Source organism: Gobio gobio, assembly GCF_949357685.1.
Source record: "Gobio gobio genome assembly, chromosome: 4".
NCBI classification, from domain to species: domain Eukaryota; kingdom Metazoa; phylum Chordata; class Actinopteri; order Cypriniformes; family Gobionidae; genus Gobio; species Gobio gobio.
In genome coordinates, this window is record NC_137100.1 from 46,874,421 (window position 1) to 46,895,271 (window position 20,851).

The 20,851-nt window shown below is 40.0% G+C and overlaps 2 protein-coding genes across 11 annotated transcripts in view; both read left to right on the forward strand.

Annotated features, from left to right (window-relative positions):
* gas2l1 (growth arrest-specific 2 like 1) overlaps nt 1–5,448 on the forward strand; it is a 35,386-nt gene extending 29,938 nt beyond the window's left edge. The window contains exon 5 of the mRNA XM_079814821.1: nt 477–5,448. Coding sequence (XP_079670947.1) covers nt 477–2,496 — 2,020 coding nt within the window. The 3' untranslated portion in view covers nt 2,497–5,448. The remainder of the gene's footprint in view (nt 1–476) is intronic.
* Nucleotides 5,449–5,964: 516 nt separating this feature from the next.
* The window catches only part of ap1b1 (adaptor related protein complex 1 subunit beta 1), a 52,146-nt gene continuing 37,259 nt past the window's right edge, over nt 5,965–20,851 (forward strand). For 3 of the 10 annotated variants that reach the window (XM_079816336.1, XM_079816341.1, XM_079816339.1), the window contains exons 1-11: nt 5,970–6,031; nt 10,572–10,632; nt 11,189–11,294; nt 11,425–11,560; nt 13,457–13,702; nt 16,299–16,489; nt 16,841–17,062; nt 17,182–17,302; nt 18,148–18,243; nt 18,421–18,536; nt 18,823–18,988. In XM_079816336.1, the coding sequence (XP_079672462.1) occupies nt 10,596–10,632; nt 11,189–11,294; nt 11,425–11,560; nt 13,457–13,702; nt 16,299–16,489; nt 16,841–17,062; nt 17,182–17,302; nt 18,148–18,243; nt 18,421–18,536; nt 18,823–18,988 (1,437 nt within the window). In that variant the 5' untranslated portion in view covers nt 5,970–6,031; nt 10,572–10,595. Of the gene's footprint in view, nt 6,639–10,571; nt 10,633–11,188; nt 11,295–11,424; nt 11,561–13,456; nt 13,703–16,298; nt 16,490–16,840; nt 17,063–17,181; nt 17,303–18,147; nt 18,244–18,420; nt 18,537–18,822; nt 18,989–20,851 lie in introns of all 10 variants that reach the window. The other 7 variants (XM_079816335.1, XM_079816343.1, XM_079816340.1 and 4 more) reach the window with 7 other exon arrangements.

The following is a 20,851-nucleotide window of genomic DNA, read 5'->3' on the forward strand; positions in this document are numbered from 1 at the left end:
CACAAAAATAGTAAGCAGCACAACTGTTTTCAACATTGATAATAATAAGCAATGTTCCTTGAGCAAAGAATCAGCAAATCAGAGAGCAAATCAGCATATCAGAATGATTTCTGAAGGATCATTTGACACCGTAGATTGGAGTAGTGGCTGCTGAAATTTCAGCTTCACCATCACAGGAATAAATCACATTTTAAAATAGATTTTTTTTTTAATTTATGTGGTAATATTTTACGATATTACTGGATTTTTATTTAAATAAATGCAGCCATTGTGAGTTTAAAAGACGTCTCTGAAAATCTTAAACAAAAATCTTAAATCTTATCGACCCCAAACTTTGAATGGTAGTGTATATGTGACACAGAATATGTCAGACATATCAGGCAGTTACCTATCTGAGAATCATGGCTTGGTTTTATGCGTAATCTCGTACATCCCAATATCCATCTCAATCTTTCTCTCTTTTCTCTTACACACAGGAATAAGGAATCTCTTCTTACGACTCGCAGACTTTCAGGAGATAGTGACTCTTCTACAGCCTCTTCTAAGGGTGGTGGTGGAAGCACAGGAGGAGGTCGCTTCTCTCTGGGTACACGGCATGCTCATGGAGATGAAGTGGTGCTGCTGGTGAACCGTAAGGAGGGGAAACACGTTATTGAGCGTCCTGCAGCAGGAGCACAGATTCCAGGCCTGAGAGCCTCTCAGATCCGTGCCCGTAGTGCTTCCAGAGAGCGCCCGGCACCGCAGTCCTCCTCAATCCTTAAACCTAGTCCTCCACAGGGCCCGGCAGAGGTACATCGAACACCCCGCACAGAGAGAGGCAGATCACTGGGGCCCGAAGGGCCTCGAAGGCTCCAAGTTCCACGCTCCCTCAGCCAGGGCAAGTCACCTAGAGGCCGATTGGGTGAAGTCAGTCCCGGATCATCACCTCGCCGCAGAGACCCTCAGCTGCTTTCCATAGATCGGAGAGAGGAACTGAGACCCAAGCATATGCCTGCAGCATCCTCAAGAATAAGTGGAAGTATGCCCAGAAGACAAACATCCTCCTCTGCCTCAAACTCACCCATTAAAAGCTGCGCCAACGGAAGTCCTGCGAAAAAGGGGATGGTAACACCACGTCCCCCTGCTCCTCGGTCGCCTTCCACTGGGAGCCGGAAGTTGCTTCCCCCGGTCACACAGCCAGGACGGCGCTCTCCACATTCTTCTCCACGATTAAATCCTCTCCACCCTCCACGATCCCCTCGATCAGCTCACAACGTACGATCCACTGGGAGAGACCAAAGAGGTAGGGCAAATCCCTACAACCAGCAGCAGGAGAACCAGGAGGACAGCGGTATGCTTAGTTTACACCTGCTGCCAGGTCTGGACCCTCAAAGGGAGCAAGATCTGTATCGTAGCTTTGAGGCAGAGTTCCTAGCCAACACACAACAAGTTGAGTCTGGGCAGGGTAAAGAGTCCACTGGAATGGAAATGAGGTCACTACAGCTCCCTGTCTCCCATCAAGGTTTAGGGATGCTCCCAACCTCTTCGGGTGACACTAACGTTACAGACTCTGCTTACTCTTCGTCTAACTCTTCAACATCATCTCTTAATGTAGGAGGTAAGGTGGGAGTCCTGCCTGATTTGCGGGAGTCTAAACGGACTAATCATCGTGCCTGTGCCCTCGAGGACCCACCCGCCCTTCTCCATAGCCAGATTCGTGGAGGGCTCCCCAACGGAGGGCTCCTGGAGGGAGAGCGATGGGGTAGTAAAGGTGGTCTCCGTAAACTCCCTGCCATCTCCAGCTCCATAGAGGAAGGAGAGGCCTCAAATCCAGGCCTATCCAGATCAGTGTGCCTCCCCAAAGACATCAATGGAAGCCTCCCTTTGGCTGAAGTGCCAATGGAGAGCCAGCAGGACATGGTGGAATGGTCTGGGGTGGAGGGAGACATGCCACAATGTGAACATCACCCGGATCTGCCATACGACAATGCTGTCCAGACTCTTCCCGAGTCATTTCCCTCCCCTCCACCACCTCTAGATGACTGTTCCTACCAGGACTCCTCCAGTGAAAGCTCCTCCATGTGCTTGAGCATGAGCGAGCCTTTATCTGAAGGCTCCTGCACTCCTCCTCTATCACTGGCCAATGGGGATGTGGATGACGCAGTCGTTCTCCGCAACAAGAAGGGTCAAAAGAAGACAGAGAGGGTGCCGTCCATCTACAAACTTAAGCTGCGGCCACGGATAAGACCTCGCACTGACAACAGACCCGAGAACAGCCCGTCGCGCATCCCTACACCTGTACGATTCAGAAATCATTGTCAGCAGTCTCCTGCCAACTCGTCTCCCCTCCAGACCCCACCACAGTCCCCACGTTTAAACACTAACCAACCATCACACAAAGCTCTGCACCAGGCCTTTGCCGACCTCATCCAACCCCAGCAGCGATCCCCAGCTATGGGCTCTAGAGAGTGTGTCTACTCTTCAGAGTCCAGCCTAGACAATGAAGCCTGGATGTAGTGAATGATAGTTATGTACGCAAGCCTTGGTCTGTATTCCTTTGCTCAGCATATACAACTTTAGAGTCAGATTAGAGAAAGGAGGGGCAAAAAAAGCACATTGCACATCTGACTGGTGTATAACATGTAGCAGGAATCCTTACTGTCAATTCACTGGAGATAGTATACATGGCTAAGAACATTACCAATGCCATCTTGGACAAATATAGCATGTTCTGAAGCAATTCAGAGAGCTACATGCACCATTCGAGATATGCTTTATTTAATTCATTGAAAAACTCTTTCTTCGAGTTTTCTGTTTGGGAAAGGAAATTACTACAATTCCCTCTCGGGAATCTCTAGATTTTAATGCTCCTCCATAGGTCATGTCCTCATTACCTGTTTTCGAATTTGTTCCATGAGGACAAATTTTAGTTCAGTTTGTTAGGATTGGAACAAAGTATAACAATTTTAATCAGGGAATTATAATATACAGAGTATACTGTATGCTGGAGAATAAGAGCTGTATAATCCGTAGTGCAAATATGAGGATGGTGGAATCGTTTTAGTGTAATTTTATGTGCAAGGCGAGCAACTAAATGACGCTTTGACCATACTTCCATGTGGAATCCAAATTGGAAATACAGTTAAATGACTGTACTGTTTTTAGCCCAGGCTAAATAGGATGACATATCAACTTGTTGTATCGTTTTGAGGATCTCTCATAAATGTTTGTGAGAGGACGCAATCCATGCTATCTGCTTAACTTCACCTTGGCAGACAAGTAAATAATATGTTGTCTTTGTGTATTGTTTGTACATACTAATAGGGTTAATGTAAAGGTTTATATGTAATATATGTTCATTTGCTTAAATGTATGGTAGTGTAATGTAAATATAATTATTAATTGAATTTAATATTAATGTATAAAACGTAAGCTGTTTCTTTCAGTATGTTAATTCTGCCTCAGCTATGCAATGTTGCCTTGACAAATTTTCTTGCCTTAAAGTATGAGAAGTTGTGTTTGTGAAGTAGAGATGACGGGATGCTGTGTGTATGTATCTGGGTGGCTAAATCGGAGTGTGTGAGGTAGAGAATGTGTGTTAAACTGAACGGATCCTGTGTTTTAGCCCATTAACTGTGAGACAATCACACATGTGAGGGTAACGGTAACAACAAGATCCTGCTTTATCAGCATCCTTCTGTTTAAATTAAAGTCATTGCTTTATTTATCTACCAGTGAGAAATGAAGGATGCTTAATGGAAGATAGTGCCATATTAAACACCAATAGGATGTTTCTCAAAACATGGAAATCACTACAAACTAGAAAATGGAAATCATTTTTACTGTGGCCCTTTTATTGTGAAAGCTATATGGAGTTCAAAACTGTTTATGATGTAGTGACATTTTCCATTGTAATCATCATTAGACATTTCTTTTAAAGTTCTGTGGCGCCACCAAGTGGTTGAATGTTTTGTGTGACTTACTGTACATACAGTATGAAAGTGTTGAGTAAGTTATTATAAACTGTTATTTTTTAATTAAAATACAGTTCTGTTTGGATGGTAGACCATTGCGTATAATAGGGGAAAACGGTTAAAGTGATAGTTCATCCAAAAATTAAAACGATGTCATAATTTACTCACCCTCAAACCTGTATGAATTTTTTATTCTCCATAATATGGAAGTCAATGGGGCCCATCAACTGTTTAGCTACCCATATTCTTCAAAATATCATCTTTTGTGTTCAGAAACAGAAATAAATTCGTAAAGGTTTGGAACAAATTGAAGGTGAGTAAATTATGACAATTTTCATTTTTGGGTGAGCTATCCCTTTAAATGACTAAAGTTAATTGAATTACACTACACACATTGCTTTGGCATTGGATTGTTTATTTGTATTAAATGAGTAAGTTATTACTCCTTGGTGATTGGTTGTGGATGAACTGTTTTATTATAAAGGGAAGATGTATGTTTCTGAATGAATGGATGAATTATTTAGTTTTGGTATGTTCTCTTTTGGGGGCTTTATACTGCCGTGTATTTTATGAGCTCATGTGTTTGATTGAGAGATGTTCGGATGTTTGTTGTTTCAATCAATCAAAAATGGGTCAGAAAAAGCGAGGGAGATGTTTATGGGAATGGATTTCAGTGTTCATGTTTTGCCTAAAGGACTGCAACCATTTGATTATTACTGTTAGCATGGCCATTGACACGCCACACAAATTTGCAATACAATGCATCACTGCTCATTGCTTCTGTTTATTGCCATTTAAATGTCTGCTGTGACACTTTAGGACTTTCATACCTAAGCATAAATAAGAACAGTAGAGCTTTCTGCTGTCTTTCAGATTACATTAATGGTTACTGTGCCTAATTCTCATGTTAATCAAACACATATACACACTACACACCCAGTTATCTTTACAATATCTAATCATTAACTGCCATACATTTGTACAGTAAACTGATATTGAGCTCCAATCGTTGCTTTCCAAGAAAAATGACAAAGATGTTTATTTTCTGTGATGACATCCGTTATGCGTTTCTAATCACATTTAGACATTTTTAAAATAATTTATTGCATGGATGGGTTTTGTTTTTCTTTATTATTGACATCAGAACTACAGTCGTGTAGATTTACATGTTTTATTTACTTGAGCAAACCCATCTGATTTGCATTGTGCAAATATGATGTTCAGATGTGATTTTACAAAATGCATGTTGAATCTACAGTATGTCATGCTCTGGTTTCAATAAATGAAAAGGCTGGTGGATGATTTGAAATTTGAATGTCCATGGAATTTCTTTTTTTGGCTGATTGTTTTTCTTTAATGTTGACAATGAAATGTAAGGTCTTGACATTGTGGAATTTGTCTGTGTTAAATAGCAATATTGCAAGACCAACATTCCACTGTTCCTTGAAAACCAGTTGCTGTTAATTTAAATCTTGTAATAAAAATGTTTTGGATGAAATGATTTGTATTGTGCATCCATCCATCCATCCATCATCTTAGAATAATCTTTACTAAGATAATTTATAGAGCATTCAATGTTTAGAACGAGAACAGGTTTGGAATTACAAAAAACGTGGTGCATTTGAACATTTAAATTCAAGATATAAGATGAAAAATAAAATGCATTTGTTAACTTGACATTTCATGAAATAATAATAATAAAAATACATTCATCGATGATTACTATTTATGTTACTAATTTAGGATTTATGTTAGGTATTGTGTGAAGGAAATATTTTGCACTTTATATTTCCCATGGAATATCAGGTGTAGCCTAATATTTCCTCCCACAACTATTACAAAACTCAAAAATAAATAAATAAAAAAACTATAACAAAATCCGAGTATGTGTAAATGAATTAAAACAGTAAACAATAGGAGATTTCACTGTAATCTTAGTGCAATCAGCAAAGAGTGTAACAGGAGGAGAAAACTCTTCTCCATTAAGGCGGAAGACGGAAGTGTGAATCATATGACAAAACATGTAAGGTGGGAGGGAAGGAAGAAGGCCGACTTGTACACACACTCACTTCACTTCGGTAAGGAGCATTTCTTGGATTAACTGAGGTACGGCGCCTCGTTTCCACTTATCTATGGCTTTGTGCGTTGCTTGGTTGGTTCAGTAATACAGTACGATAGATTAAAGGCTTACTGTGCGCTCCCATAAGCCCTGATTAAGAAGGTCATGAAGCTTTAGCCCGCGAGCCGTTAGCATTCAGCTAGCACATCCATCGACTCTCGACAACTCCGCGAGCAGGTTCATTCATTTGCCAAAAATGGAGTGGGCAAGTCAGCTATGTGTGAGTGACGGTCTATTTCACTCTTAGGATTTGAAGAAAGACCCGTTGATAGTTTGAGGTTCAAATTAGTTTGAAAATGTCTGATTCGGGACGTAATAAATGGGTTTTGCTAGTTAGCTCTGTGGCTTTACCTACACGAAAGCGGTTGTAGTTAGTGTGACTGTCACCTGCTGCAGTCACCGCTGTGCCACGTACGTTTAACCTGATGTGCTGTTACGATTGTTGGCAATAATCATTTACGACCAGGCCCTGCATCACGTTGTTTAGTAGTGTCCGTCAGCTCTTTGACAGTTGACAGCTACTTTATCTGTTCGGCACTAGCTTGGAGTGGGACGCCGCCTCACAGGTTGACAAGATAGATTATTATTTTCGTTTAAATGTGAACCTGCTGGAATGGTTATAGATTAGAATGTATCCTATAGAAAATGTCTATTGTTACTACATCTTGTTTAACGTTACTTGTTTACTAACTAATAATGCTGGTATAGTTTTCCAGTGCTAAGCTTTGTAGATGTTTGTTGATAGTGTTTCATTAAAAAAATGCTATAGTTAGTTATTGTAAATATGTGGTCCTCGTACAATGTTAACGAGATATGTATTTAAAATAACTCTATCTGAATATACTATATTTTAAAATGTAGACACTAGACAGTCTCTCATTGCCTGTGGCAAAGCAACATTTTTAGCAGCATTACTCCAGTCTTTAGAGTCACATGATCCTTCAGAATTTATTCTGATATGTGGATTTGGGGCTCAAAAAACATTGTTCTTTGATTAATAGAAAGTTCAAAAGAACAGTATTTATTTGAAACGGCAATACTTTGTAGCATTATACTGTAAATGTCTTTGCTGTGACTTGATACATGTATTGTCATTTCTTCATATATTATTAATACACTCTTGAGACTTTATAGGACTTTTGTTCAATCAAAAATGGACTATGGGAGTATTGTTTATGGATCTGTTGGGAAGTCATACATCAAAATGCTGGACACATACATAATACAGGATTGAGACTTGCCTTAGGCGCATTTAGGACTTCCCCAATTCCGAGCTTGTATACAGAAGCAAGAGAACCATAGTTATATAACAGAAGGCTGAAATTGTCTCTCAACTATGTAGTTAAGCTAAAAGCTAATGAAAGTAACCCAGCATATTCTTCAGTTTTTCATCCTCAATATTCACATTTGATATGAAGCCAGACCCAGATACATCAGTCCTTTTGGAATTCACATAAAATCACACTTGGAAAATATGGACATTAATCTGGATATCCTAACATCAACGCATCTGTGTCCTATACCACCCTGGAATATTCAAAACGCCAATCCTCATCGTCTCAGTATAAAAAAAAAGATAAATCATCCAAATGTTTACCAGGAGGAATTTTTGGATATAAGACGCAGCTTACCAACTCGTGTACCTGTGTACACAGATGGATCAAAGTCAGACAGTCGGGTATCTGCTGCAGTAGTGATTGGGTCAAAACGCTATGGCAAGTGTATTTCTGGACAAAGTAAAATTTTCATAGCTGAAGCATGTACATTACTTCTAGCTCTTGAACAAATAGAGAAGGAACAACAACATAATTTTTTCATTTGCACCGATTCTAAATCCTGCCTACAAGCACTGAACATCCTATAATTATCAGCATAATAGCAAAAGTGGACTCTTTAAAGAAACAAGATGTTAAGATTGTTTTTTGTTGGATACCAGGCCATATGGGTTTGACTGGTAATGAACAAGCAGATAAAGCAGCACTTAAGTTGGAAATGACAGAATGTAAAATACCAGCATCTGACGTTAAACCCATATTGAACCTGTACATTTACAATAAGTGGCAAATGGAATGGAACGAATGTGTAAATAACAAATTATATGGGGTGAATCCAGTTTTAAATCAAGGAGTTATTAGTTAGTATTTTGAAAATAGATGTGACCAGGTTGTATATACGAGATGCCGAATTGGATATTCAAGACTCACTCATTCATATATATTGAAGGGGGAAGAGAAACCGGTTTGTGTTTCCTTTTTTAAATAATATTAGACAATGGTTTTATTCAGATAACACATTCATGGACGTTTTTTAAAAAGGTTTCTCCTGGAGTAATTTTAGAATTTCTGTCAAATATTCAATTGAAAGATTTGACTTGTTATTATGTTGTTGTTATTGGTATATATGCCTGATTTTGAAAAGTGATTGTTTTTAAGACAAAATTGTTAAATTATTGTAAACAAAGTATTGTGATACTGCTGATTGCCACAAATATAGCCATTGCTGCTGATATGGCATTAAATCATAAATAAATTGATAAATATATTATTCATACATTACTAAATATTAATAACAACTCTGGTTAACATGGTAATTTTTTTTCTAAGGGGTGTAATGATAATGTAGTAATTTTGTATGTTTTTGTAATGAAATACCACAGTAGCCCTTGAACAATTATTTATGCATGTCAAGAGTTAGTGCACTGGTAATGTTGCCTTACTGCCTTATACTGCCTGTGAGTACTGTCTTCAAGGGCCATTTAGACTGGTGTGAGTATTAACAGATAAGTGCTATTTCTCATTGGTGATTATTATACAGTTTGCATCGAAATGGTCAGCAGAGTAACACAAGTCAATTATAAAGTATGAGGTTAATGTTGCATTTTTTATGTTGCCAATATGGCATTCATGTTGGACTTAAACTGACGAATGGTATGAATGTGGACTCATGTCACTGTAGAAATGCACTTTTACAGTCTCAGCCATGTTTAATTTATTACGCAATTGAAAGTGTCCAATAACAGACAGCTATATATGTGTAACTCACTGTATATACTATTGTATACAACAGTTTCAAAGTTTATGGTCTTTTTTGAAGAAAGTATTGGTTTTATTCTAGCCTGACAAGCCAGACCCACATCAAGATGTTGGGTCTGGAAACTCACCATTGACAGGGCTCAATCCGAGGGGCGGGATAAACGGTTGTCTCTCAAATTCCCTCTGCGCGCAATTGGATAGCGCCATGAGCGCCACAACCAATCAGAGCGAAGGAAAAGGTGAAGCCGAGCTAACGTTAGTTGATAGACTTTCGCCTTATCCGGTAGGCAAAACTTCAAACATATCATCTTTTCTTAAGAATGACTTCAGTGCCGTTCTTTTCTCAAAGAAAAGCTTAACTCCAAGTCTTCCAGAGTCGCGGCCAAAACCGATTCAAAAGGCCGCTGTTCGTCAGCTTTGTTTACGAGTAGCACGCAGAACCTCCGCAGCTCTGCCGTGACGTGCCGTCATTATGTTAAGCCCGCCCACCGACTCTACACACGCTGTGATTGGCCTGACCAGAGTTTGGTTTTTCCAGCTCTCAGGTCTACCGAGAGTTGCTAGACTACACTCGCGGCAAAATACATTTTCTGCCGCTAGGGTGCGTCTAGATTTCTAGGCTAGTTTTATTCAGCAAGGAGGCATTAAATTGATCAAGTGACAGTAAAGACTGTTACATTGCTACAAAAATGAATGCTGTTCTTCTGAACTTTCTATTCATCAAAGAATCCTGAAGATATATCCATGTTTCCACAAAAATATTATTAGACGGCTCTACTGTTTCAACATTGATATTAATCAAAAATGTTTCTCGAGCACCAAATCAGCACATTTAAATTATTTCTGAAGGATTATGTGACACTGAAGTAATGGAGTAAAATGTATCGAAATACAATAGAGTAAACAGTTACTTTAGTTTAAATAATAATAATGTTCCACAGTATTGGCTGTTTTTACTGTATTTGTATGTATCAAATGAATGCAGCCTTTGTGAGCAGCATAAGAGATCTCTTTCAAAAATGTTTAAAAATCATACCGACCCCAAATAACAGTAGTGTACATAAATAAGTCATCAAGTCAGCTGAATCAGATGAAATACTGTTGTATCCTAATGTTTCTCTTCCTCTTAAAAGACCTTTCAGGTAATGGCAAGTCTAATGTTCAATAACAGGAAATGGGAAACTCTTCCCAGCAGATTCATAGAACACGAGAAGGCAATCACTGCTCATAGAGAGTATAATTTGCTGACTGAAAGAGAACAAGGAGCTTTAACAATGTGTTTTTGCACAACGTTTTCCCACTCCACAATCTCTAAGAAACATCAGAGAAGGTATCAGCAGGACAGGGACTCGACTTCCTCTTATTCCCCTGCGCTTGCACTTTTCCAGTATCCTACCTCCCTTTATTCTCTTCCTCACTTTTTTTTTTGTGGGCTGTTTATAAATCTTTCTTTCTCTTCTTCTGCAGGAGAACCGAGGCTTGGGATCCAAGATGACAGACTCCAAATATTTCACCACTACCAAGAAAGGTCTGGTGTTTTCCGATTTGCTTTAAAGATAGAGCTGATTTGGGATTAGCATATCACACTAAGTCAGTGAGATTTAGTCATGTAATGTGTGTCTGTTCTGGCCAATGCAGATCATCAACTGCTCTGTACCATTACATATTTAAACCCTGTAAATAGAAAAACATTTAGCAATTTGTTACATATTCCTGCTCTTTTTCAATCGGCAGAACATGTTATACTAACAGTGACTAATATTGCGTAGTATTGTACTGCAGTCTAAATCCGATTTAGAGTCTCTCGCTTTATTTTGATAACTTGCAAGCTCATGATTGTGCCAGAAGTATTTTTAACTGCAAATAGAGCTGCACACATGTTACTTGGTCAAAGCCAAGCAAAACAGTGTACACAGGATTATGATTGAATCATTGTCTTCTCTTTTATTACAATAGACAGCTCGTCTAATACTTTCTGTCTAGACTTTGCCTGTTTTCTGAAAGCACATCATTGTCATTCACTGGTTATGTGACATCTAAACAAAGTCATAAATATTTGTGGTCTTGTGTGTCTGACACTTCAGGCGAGATCTTTGAGCTGAAAGCAGAGCTCAACAGTGATAAGAAAGAGAAGAAGAAGGAGGCAGTGAAGAAGGTCATTGCGTCTATGACAGTGGGAAAAGATGTCAGGTAAGACGAGCCGTTTTTCACAGTGAACTATAAATGCCTCACTCTTTTACAAGATGTATTTTATGCAATATGTTTCTTTTGGAACAGAGTGGAGTTCATGGAGTTTTGATCATAATATTTTTGTCCCCAGTGCTCTGTTTCCTGATGTTGTGAACTGTATGCAGACAGATAATCTGGAGCTGAAAAAGCTGGTTTATCTGTATTTGATGAATTATGCCAAGAGCCAACCAGACATGGCCATTATGGCAGTCAACACTTTTGTAAAGGTAGGTGTAACACAGTTCGTTGTTATGGGAAGAAGGAGGCAGGAACCGGCAAACGTTTCACACACTTTAATAAATCAAAATAACCAAACCGAAAGTAAACGGGGCAGCCCCTCACGGAAAGCTGCCGCATACACAAAACATAAATGTAAAATCCAGGCTTGGTCCTCTCTCGTCCTTCACTGTCGTCACACCTCCTTTAATGCTTCTGAAGCTCCTCCCTGAGATACGAGACCGGTGCGGTTCTCAGCAGGCGCTCATTATCTATCATGCCACTTGCCTCGCCTTGTTCTCTGCTTGCCACATACCCCCATCGCCCCTCGCAGGCCGGGAGTACTCCCGATCACGGCGGCTCCTGGATGAGGAACGACAGACGAGAGCGAGGAGAGAGAAAAAAATAACTAAGAAAATTAGTGGTCCGGTTCCCAGACACACTGCCGCACAGTCCTCAACCAGCCGAGAAGCTTTCACTCGCGGTGCCATGCGATGGTACTGGACGCTCGGTGGACGGCTCGACACTCCTCCGGTTGAGGGCAGCCGGCAGCTCCTCCCCCATTCCCTGCTCCTCCCCAAACATGGTGGACGGCAGCAGGCTCCAGCCCACGGCAAACGGCAGCGACTCCTCCGCTCCCTCTTGGAAGGCAGCCACCTCGACCCAGGAGCAAGGCAGCGAGCTCTCCGTCCCACTTGTTCTTTACTCGCTCCAGTTTCACACACTTTAATAAATAAAACTTAACAAACACAAACCAAAAGTGAACAAGGCAGCCCCTCACCGATGGCAGCCGACCCACATACACAAAACATGAACATAAAATCCAGGCTTGGTCCTCTCTCGCCCTTCACTTTCGTCGCTCCTCCTTTTATGCTTCCGAAGCTCCTCCGTGAGATATGCTCCGTTCTCACGGCCCCTCTGCCTCATTCTGCTTGCCACAGTAGGGTTCAGACATCACTGAAACGGCTTTTATTAGCATTTTTAATATATTGTGATACAATTTGCACAGGCTATAGATATAGATTTCTAGGTATTTATTTACTTTCCAATGCAGAAAACTTAAATGTGTGCATTATAAAACACTCTCTGAAGTTAAGACAGATGAAACCCCTGCTCTGGACAGCAAACTGGCTAAAAGGCACGTAATAAGCCTGGCAAAAGCAGAAAAACTCTCGTCTCTTTGAGTACTAGAATAGTCAGTCTTTATAGCATGGTGCAGTGTGCTCCATTAGCACTAATGAGTTTTTGCTGGCTTCCCACACACCTGAGAATGGAAAGAGAGACACATCACTAAAGCAACTAACTAGACCGAAGATTAAAGCAAGTAAGCCATAAGGCCTATGGCAGCAAATTAGAAAACAGAAGAAAAAAGTTGCCAGCTCTTTGAGAATCTCTGTTATGTATTATACATCTGTGTCTTTATCCTTTTTTCAACACTGGGTTGTAATGGTGCTGCAAATAGCAAAACTATTTGTTTAATGACTTTTCTTACAATGTGTCCTAACCAGACACCATGCGATAAGATCCTAGCCGCAAGCAATTTGTCTGTCCAGATGCGACACATCACAGAAATAGAAACTCTTTCTAAAATAGCATCCTCTGTCGCATAGCGCGTATTGCTTGATGTTGCTCTTGTCGTGGTGTCACGTCTGTTCAGGATACAATGTTGGTAGGGAGATGGTGGCATTGTAATCATGCAACTTGAGTAGCAAATTTATTTCAAGCATTTTTTTCTCATGGTGGAGACTTTCCTTGTTCATATTCCTAATACTTTCACAGAAACATAATTATTTTAAATTGCCATAATATTTTTACAATATTTCCTGTTTTTACTACATTTTGATCAAATAAAGGCAGCCTTGGTAAGAGACATTTTTTTAAAACTGTAACTGTAAAAATGTCTGCAGGACTGCGAGGACCCAAACCCTCTGATCCGTGCGCTGGCTGTGCGCACCATGGGCTGCATCCGAGTGGACAAGATCACAGAGTACCTTTGTGAACCTCTGAGGAAGTGTCTGAAAGATGAAGACCCCTACGTGAGGAAGACTGCTGCAGTTTGTGTCGCCAAGCTCCACGACATTAACGCCCAGCTGGTTGAAGACCAGGGCTTCCTGGACACCCTAAAAGACCTGATCTCTGACTCAAACCCCATGGTGAGGGAAAAACTTCAGTATTTAAATCTAAATACCGGTTATATACTGTCAATGTTCTTAAGAATACTAAGAACTAAGGCAAGTATCCCTGAGTGTATTTTTACTCAAGCTAATTCACTTGCCCATACACTCCTGGAAAAAAAAAGAAAGGGCCAAGCCCAAAATGGCTTAACACTAAGCTTTTAATTGTCTTAACCAAAAATGATTGGTCTGGAAGTTAGCAAAATGTAATTAAATGCACTACTTAAAAAGCCATTGCAGTCTCGAAAAAGCATCAAAGACAGAATTAAGTTTTTGGCAGAATATGAGAAGTTGTGTGTGGAGTGAATAACAATGAAACACGAGTTGCGTGATGTGTGGTGATGCTCCAGAGTGGTGGTTTTGAAAGTCTGGAGAGAAATTTAAAAATAACTGCATCTCTACCACAATGAAGCATGAAGCAAGAGGTGCCATTGTGTGGTGTGAATTATTTTTTTTTTAAACACTTATAATTGTTTATTACAAATAAAAAATAGAGTATCCCTAATTTTGAAGTTGAAAATTGAGTGTTTTTGTTAAAGGGCGTTTATATTCGTCTTCACACGAGCGCTTCGTAAACACGTGGGCGGTACTTCTGCCTACGTCTAGCGTGACCGTTCCGACGTGATTAGGTCATCCTTAGCACCTTGCAGAGCTGCACAAGATGAACAATTTAGGTTAAAAAGTATATTCATTTAAAAAAAGATTTTTTTAAAATAACCGTTCGTTTCACTAGATAAGACCCAATTCCTCATCTGGAATCCATCGAAGCCCTTTGAAACTGCACTGATTTGGACCTTCAGCATTTTGGTTGCAATTGAAAACTATTATATGATGAAAAACCCTGGAACGTTTTCTTCAAAATACTTAATTTCTTTTCGACTGAAGAAAGAATGACATGAACATCTTGGATGAGATGGGGGTGAGTAAATGATCAGGAAATGTTCATTTTGGGGTGAACTAATCCTTTAATTTCTCAACCTCATGTCGTTCTAAAACCGTAAGACTTTCATTCATCTTATGAACACAAATGAAGATCTCTGATGAAATCTGAGAGCTTTCTGTACTCTCCATTGACAAACTACCACTTTGATGCTTCAAAAAGTTCATAGAGATGATAAAACTAATCCATATGAATTGAGTGGTTTAGTCCAAATTTTCTGAAGAGACTCGATCGCTTTGTGATAAACAGATTTAATTAAGGCTTTTATTCACATATAAACATTGATCAGCGAACACAAGCAAGCGCAACCGAACCTGCTTGACTTGCGAGAACAAACCTCATTGGTTCTTCTCAAAATAACACAATCATAGTCTATAATGTCGGGCATTGCCGTTTGACCAGACAATGAAGAGTGAATGAACACCGGTAAACTGAAGCACTTTGCTAGTGGATTAATAAACTCAACCAAACGCATCCTATATGAGATTAATCAGATTTATACAACATAAAGGTATCATTACGAATTACATCTGCTCAGAAGGACGCGAATACATAGGGAAACTTGACCGTACTTGTCTGAATGTGTAACTCCCGTTGTGGTTGCGCTCTTCCCATAAAAATAACACTGATACACAAAGAATTCACAACATTCTATAACAGTCATTTTCTCATTATATAATAATAATTTGTTACATTTTATATAGCGCTTTTCTAGGCACTCAAAGCGCTTTACATAGAAGGGTGGAATCTCCTCACCCACCACCAATGTGCAGCATCCACCTTTATATTGCGCCAGAACGCTCACCACACACCAGCTGATTGGTGGAGAGGAGACCGAGTGATAAAGCCACTTGTATATGGGGATGATTAGGAGGCCATGATGGACAGAGGCCAATGGGCAAATTTGGCCAGGATGCCGGGGTTACACCCCTACTCTTTATCAAAGGACATCCTGGGATTTTTAATGACCACAGAGAGTCAGGACCTCGATTTAACGTCTCATCCGAAGGACGGTGCTTGTTACAGTATAGTGTCCCCATCACTATACTGGGGTGTTAGGACCCACACAGACCACAGGGTGAGCACCCCCTGCTGGCTTCACTAACACCTCTACCAGCAACAACCTAGTTTTCCCAGTTGATCTCCGATCCAGGTACTGACCAGGCTCAGTCCTGCTTAGCTTCAGTGGGAAACCAGTCTTGGTCTACAGGGTGATATGGCTGCTGGTAATGTTATGTTTATGGTAGATTGGCTTTGCACATCTTGCACTTAACTGTATTTTCATGATCAAAGTGATCTATAGTTCAAATCCATAGTTTTCCTTTATTTCCTCAGTCTGGATTGCATGCTGTCCTAACGCTAACCAATCAGGCCTTAGGTACCGCCCAAAATGCCACAATAACCCATAAGATAAAAAGGAAAGGATAACTTTTTAAAGTCACAGCGATAATCATTTTCATGATCGATCGTCCCTGTCATGTCTGAGTACTCATGCACATCCCTACTTGCCAGTGCCATTTAGCTCTCTCTTAGTCTCCATGGTGTGTAATTACATGCTTTTGTTGTGCGAAACTCGAGACACACACTACCACTGTATTGAGTTTAATGCCTTTTGTTTCTTTTTTTCTCCATTAGGTGGTAGCAAATGCAGTAGCGGCTCTGTCCGAGATAGCAGAGTCTCATCCTAACAGCAACCTTCTGGACCTGAACCCTCAGACTATTAATAAGCTCCTGACAGCCCTTAATGAATGCACTGAGTGGGGCCAGATTTTCATCCTCGACTGCCTGGCCAACTACACGCCCCGTGATGACCGCGAGTCACAGAGGTCAGAGGGCAATGTTATTTCATCACTCCTGTGTGGTGGACTCTAAATGTTTTCTCTAATGAAGTCTACATAATACATAGACACTAGCTTCACTAATAAAGCTAATCCAGTTTAGCGCTTGTTATTGGCATTGATTACCCAAATTGAATCAGAGTCAGAATTGAATCAGTGTTGATTTGGTTAGGGATTTTAGGAATCAATATGGGATTGTTCAAATGTAGATTGTAATTAATTGGAAAATCTGTATTTTTTTTACCAGCCTTATTTCAGGAAACTGAAACTACCCAATATGTATTTGCCCTTATAGATTTGATTTTAGTCTGAAGCATGTTTTTCACTCTCTTCACACAGTATCTGCGAGCGTGTAACTCCACGGTTGTCCCACGCTAACTCTGCCGTGGTGCTGTCTGCCGTGAAGGTTCTGATGAAGTTCATGGAGATGCTTCCTAAAGATCTAGACTATTATGGCACTCTACTGAAGAAACTTGCTCCTCCCTTGGTCACTCTGCTCTCAGCTGAACCTGAACTGCAGTATGTTGCCCTGAGGAACATTAACCTCATTGTACAGAAACGGTAGGTGCAAAGCAGAGGAAAATAAATGTGTTTATACGAAGTGATGAAGGTTTGGGGATTTAAAAAGTTAAATTCACAAATATTTTATTTTATATAATGTTTTTATGTGTTTCTACCAGCCCTGAAATTCTAAAGCATGAGATGAAGGTATTCTTCGTGAAATATAATGACCCGATCTATGTCAAGCTGGAGAAGCTGGATATCATGATCCGCCTTGCATCTCAGGCCAACATTGCTCAGGTGAGTGAAACGCACACCCACACCCCTACACTTCACTAATGTGAAACATGACCTCTGCCTAATCCTTTATGTTCATACATTTTTCATTTACACCACCCAAACACAACTTATATTATCAACATAATTTGAGTGAAATATTACCTTTTTGCTTCAATGATAGCAGTACTTTAACTTTAAAATGCACATTTCGTCAGACTGTTTTTTTATCAGAAAAAACTTTTGTAAGATGGACAATTAAAGAACCTTTTATAGGGTATAATTGTTTAGGTTTTTATTTAAAAACAATTTTTTACAATCTATATAATGTTCTGGTAACACTTTAATTTAGGGTCCAGTTCTTACTATTAAGTAGTTGCTTATTAGTTTGCATATTACTAGGATATTGGCTGTTTATTAGTAATTATAAAGCACATATTAATGCCTTATTCTACATCCCTTAATCCTACCCAATACCTAAATTTAACAACTACCTTACTACAAAAATATATATATACACATACATACATACACACACACACATATATATATATATATATATATAATACACACACTATTAATAAGCAGTTTATTGATGCAAATAGTTAATAGTTAGTTAATAGTGAGAATTGGACCCTAATCTATAGTGTGACCAATGTTCTTTATCACTTTTATTTTGTTGTTGGTAGTTTAGTTTTTATATATATATTCTTTTTTCTTTTTTTGAAATCCTAAAACTGTCATTTCCAAAAAAAAAAATTTTATCCTGTGTCAACATCACTCACTTTTGGAGCTCACTGTGTCACATCAACATTTGACATTTGTGCTTCTGAGAGTCTGCTAAATTGATGTGTGTTTGGGTTGTGTAGGTGCTGGCTGAGCTGAAGGAATATGCCACTGAAGTGGACGTAGACTTTGTGCGTAAAGCTGTACGAGCCATTGGCCGCTGCGCAATTAAAGTAGAGGTGAGCTGGCCTAACCCTGATTAGGATAACATTATTATTATTATTATTATTAACTTAGTTAATTTCAACCTGATGTTAAACAAAAGCCAATTGCTTATATGGTTAACGGATTTCTGGACGATCCCATTTATGCAGATCAGCTGATCTGTCTTTCTGTCTCTACTGTCTTCGTTACAGCAATCAGCTGAGCGTTGTGTCAGCACGCTGCTTGACCTCATTCAGACCAAGGTCAATTATGTGGTGCAGGAAGCCATTGTGGTCATCAAGGACATCTTCCGCAAGTACCCCAACAAGTAGGTTTTTCTTTTGTTTATTGTACAATTTCCCCTGTCCCTGACCCATTTGCCAATGAAGCTGTTTCTGTCTTTTCTCTCACAAAGCTGCATCCTATTTATGTTTGACTTTGTTATTCAGATGTTAGAGGTTCATTGTCCTGGCACAGCATCTGTTTAGCCCTGCCTTTCATACTCGGATGTGTTGAAGAAACATTTAATAAAGATTCACTGAACCCAGCCTCCACACTGTCATTTGGCTCTTTTTGCAGCTTCATTGTGGCTTTCTTCTTTGTTGTGCTGTTAGGTACGAGAGCGTGATTGCCACCCTGTGTGAGAACCTCGACTCTCTGGATGAGCCTGAGGCCCGGGCAGCCATGATCTGGATTGTGGGGGAGTATGCAGAGAGGATTGACAACGCCGATGAGCTGCTGGAGAGCTTCCTCGAAGGCTTCCATGATGAGAGCACACAGGTGAAGTACCTTTCAAATTGCTTTATTAATACAATGCTTGCATATCACAAGTCTGCTTAATAGAGCACCAAAAACAGCTGCTACTTATGTCATAGGCGAGCACTTATTTAAAGGGAAAAAAAAAAATTCTGTCATTAATTACTCACCCTCATGTTGTTCCAAACCTCATCTTCGGAACACAAATGAAGATATTTTTGATGAAATCCGAGAGCTCTCTGAACCAGCCATAGGCAGCAACGTCAGTGCAACTATCAAGGCCCAAAAAGGTGGTAAAGACATCGTTAAAATAGTCCAGTTGACTCCAGTGGTTCAACCTTAATTTTATGAAGCGACGAGAATACTTTTTGTGCGCAAAAAAACAAGATAACTCGGAAGCGCTGCACTGTTTACACTACGTCAACAGCATAGGAGAATGACACAGATGTGAAGAAATTGTTGAATAAAGCCGTTATTTTTGTTTTTTGCACACAAAAAGTATTCTCATCGCTTCATAAAATTAAGGTTGGACCACTGGAGTCACATCATTAAAGTCCTCATGAAATCAAAATCGATCTTATTTACTTTGTTAGCACACATTACAGGTCTTATGTGGCGTTCACACCGGACGCGATTCGCACGAATAATTTGCGCTAATCGCGCAAAGGTGGACGCATGAACATTTTGAGTTTACTCGCTTCATTCGCGCGAATCGCGTGTGACATTCACTGCACAACAGACGCGAATTCGCGTCATGGGAGGGGCTTCTGCCAGCCGGCTCGTCTCTTGAGAAATGGCTGACATGGGCTGTGTTTACATGTCTTTTTTTGTTAAAATCTACTGTTAATGTGTGACAAAACGTAGTTTTAAGACTTTTCCAGTCGATAATGTAGTTGTTTAAAGCTCAAATCTGTGGTTTATTTATATAAAGCGTGCCTATTTGAACATTTTATCTGGCGTTTTCGGAGTTGTGAGCTCCAGCGGATCAGCGGCGGTCAGCGCTTGTCAACGCCGGCGAGGGCAACCTTTCCTCAGCCAGTCCTTCTGCCGGCTGCTGCTGGCTCTGATGTCTCTGTGGTGTGTCTCGAGCTATAATTCGTCTTGTAACAGCCGATCTTTGGTCTCATGGATCTATAATTTGTTCCCTGGCAAATCGTTTAGGCTGAGGGCAAAGTGAAGTTTCATAACTTTTTTTATTTTTAGGCTATAACTGTACGCTACAGTTGTAACGTTAGCCTACTAGCACTGACTTTGAATGTTTGAGTGAATTGTTTGCTTTATTTCATGTGCTTATTATACCTTTTACTTATACTTGTATTATTGATCATACATAAACTTGCATTTAACAAAAAGAGACTGGGTTGTGTTTCATGTCATTTAATGTTATCACAGTGATAATCATATTGTCTGAACCAGATATTAATATTCCGATTTTCTCCTCATTGTTGACACTACTAGAGCAAGCTCCTGATTGGTTAACGCGGCGCGAAATATCCGCCAAAGTTCAGATTCGTGCGATTTGCGCGATCAAAACGCTCAATTTGCGTCATTCGCGCCGCCTCAATCGCGCGAATCTCGCCGCAGAATGCCATTTCGCATCTCTGCATTGACTTAACATGTAAATCACTCGCGCGAATCGCGCAAATCGCGTACGGTGTGAACGCACCATTAGGGTGAACAATTCATCTGTGCAAGTTAATACACAGAAAAAAATGGTTTGCCATAGTAATCTTTAATCAAAATCTGAAAAGTAACTTCCGGTCTGGAATGGCGTTCCCTTTCCGATGACGGCAGTTTGACGGATTGGGTTTGAATATCCTTAACCACTCTCCTCCAACTGTTAGTCTGCTATGAGCGAGAGATGGAGAGGAGGAGTGCTGAAGTAAA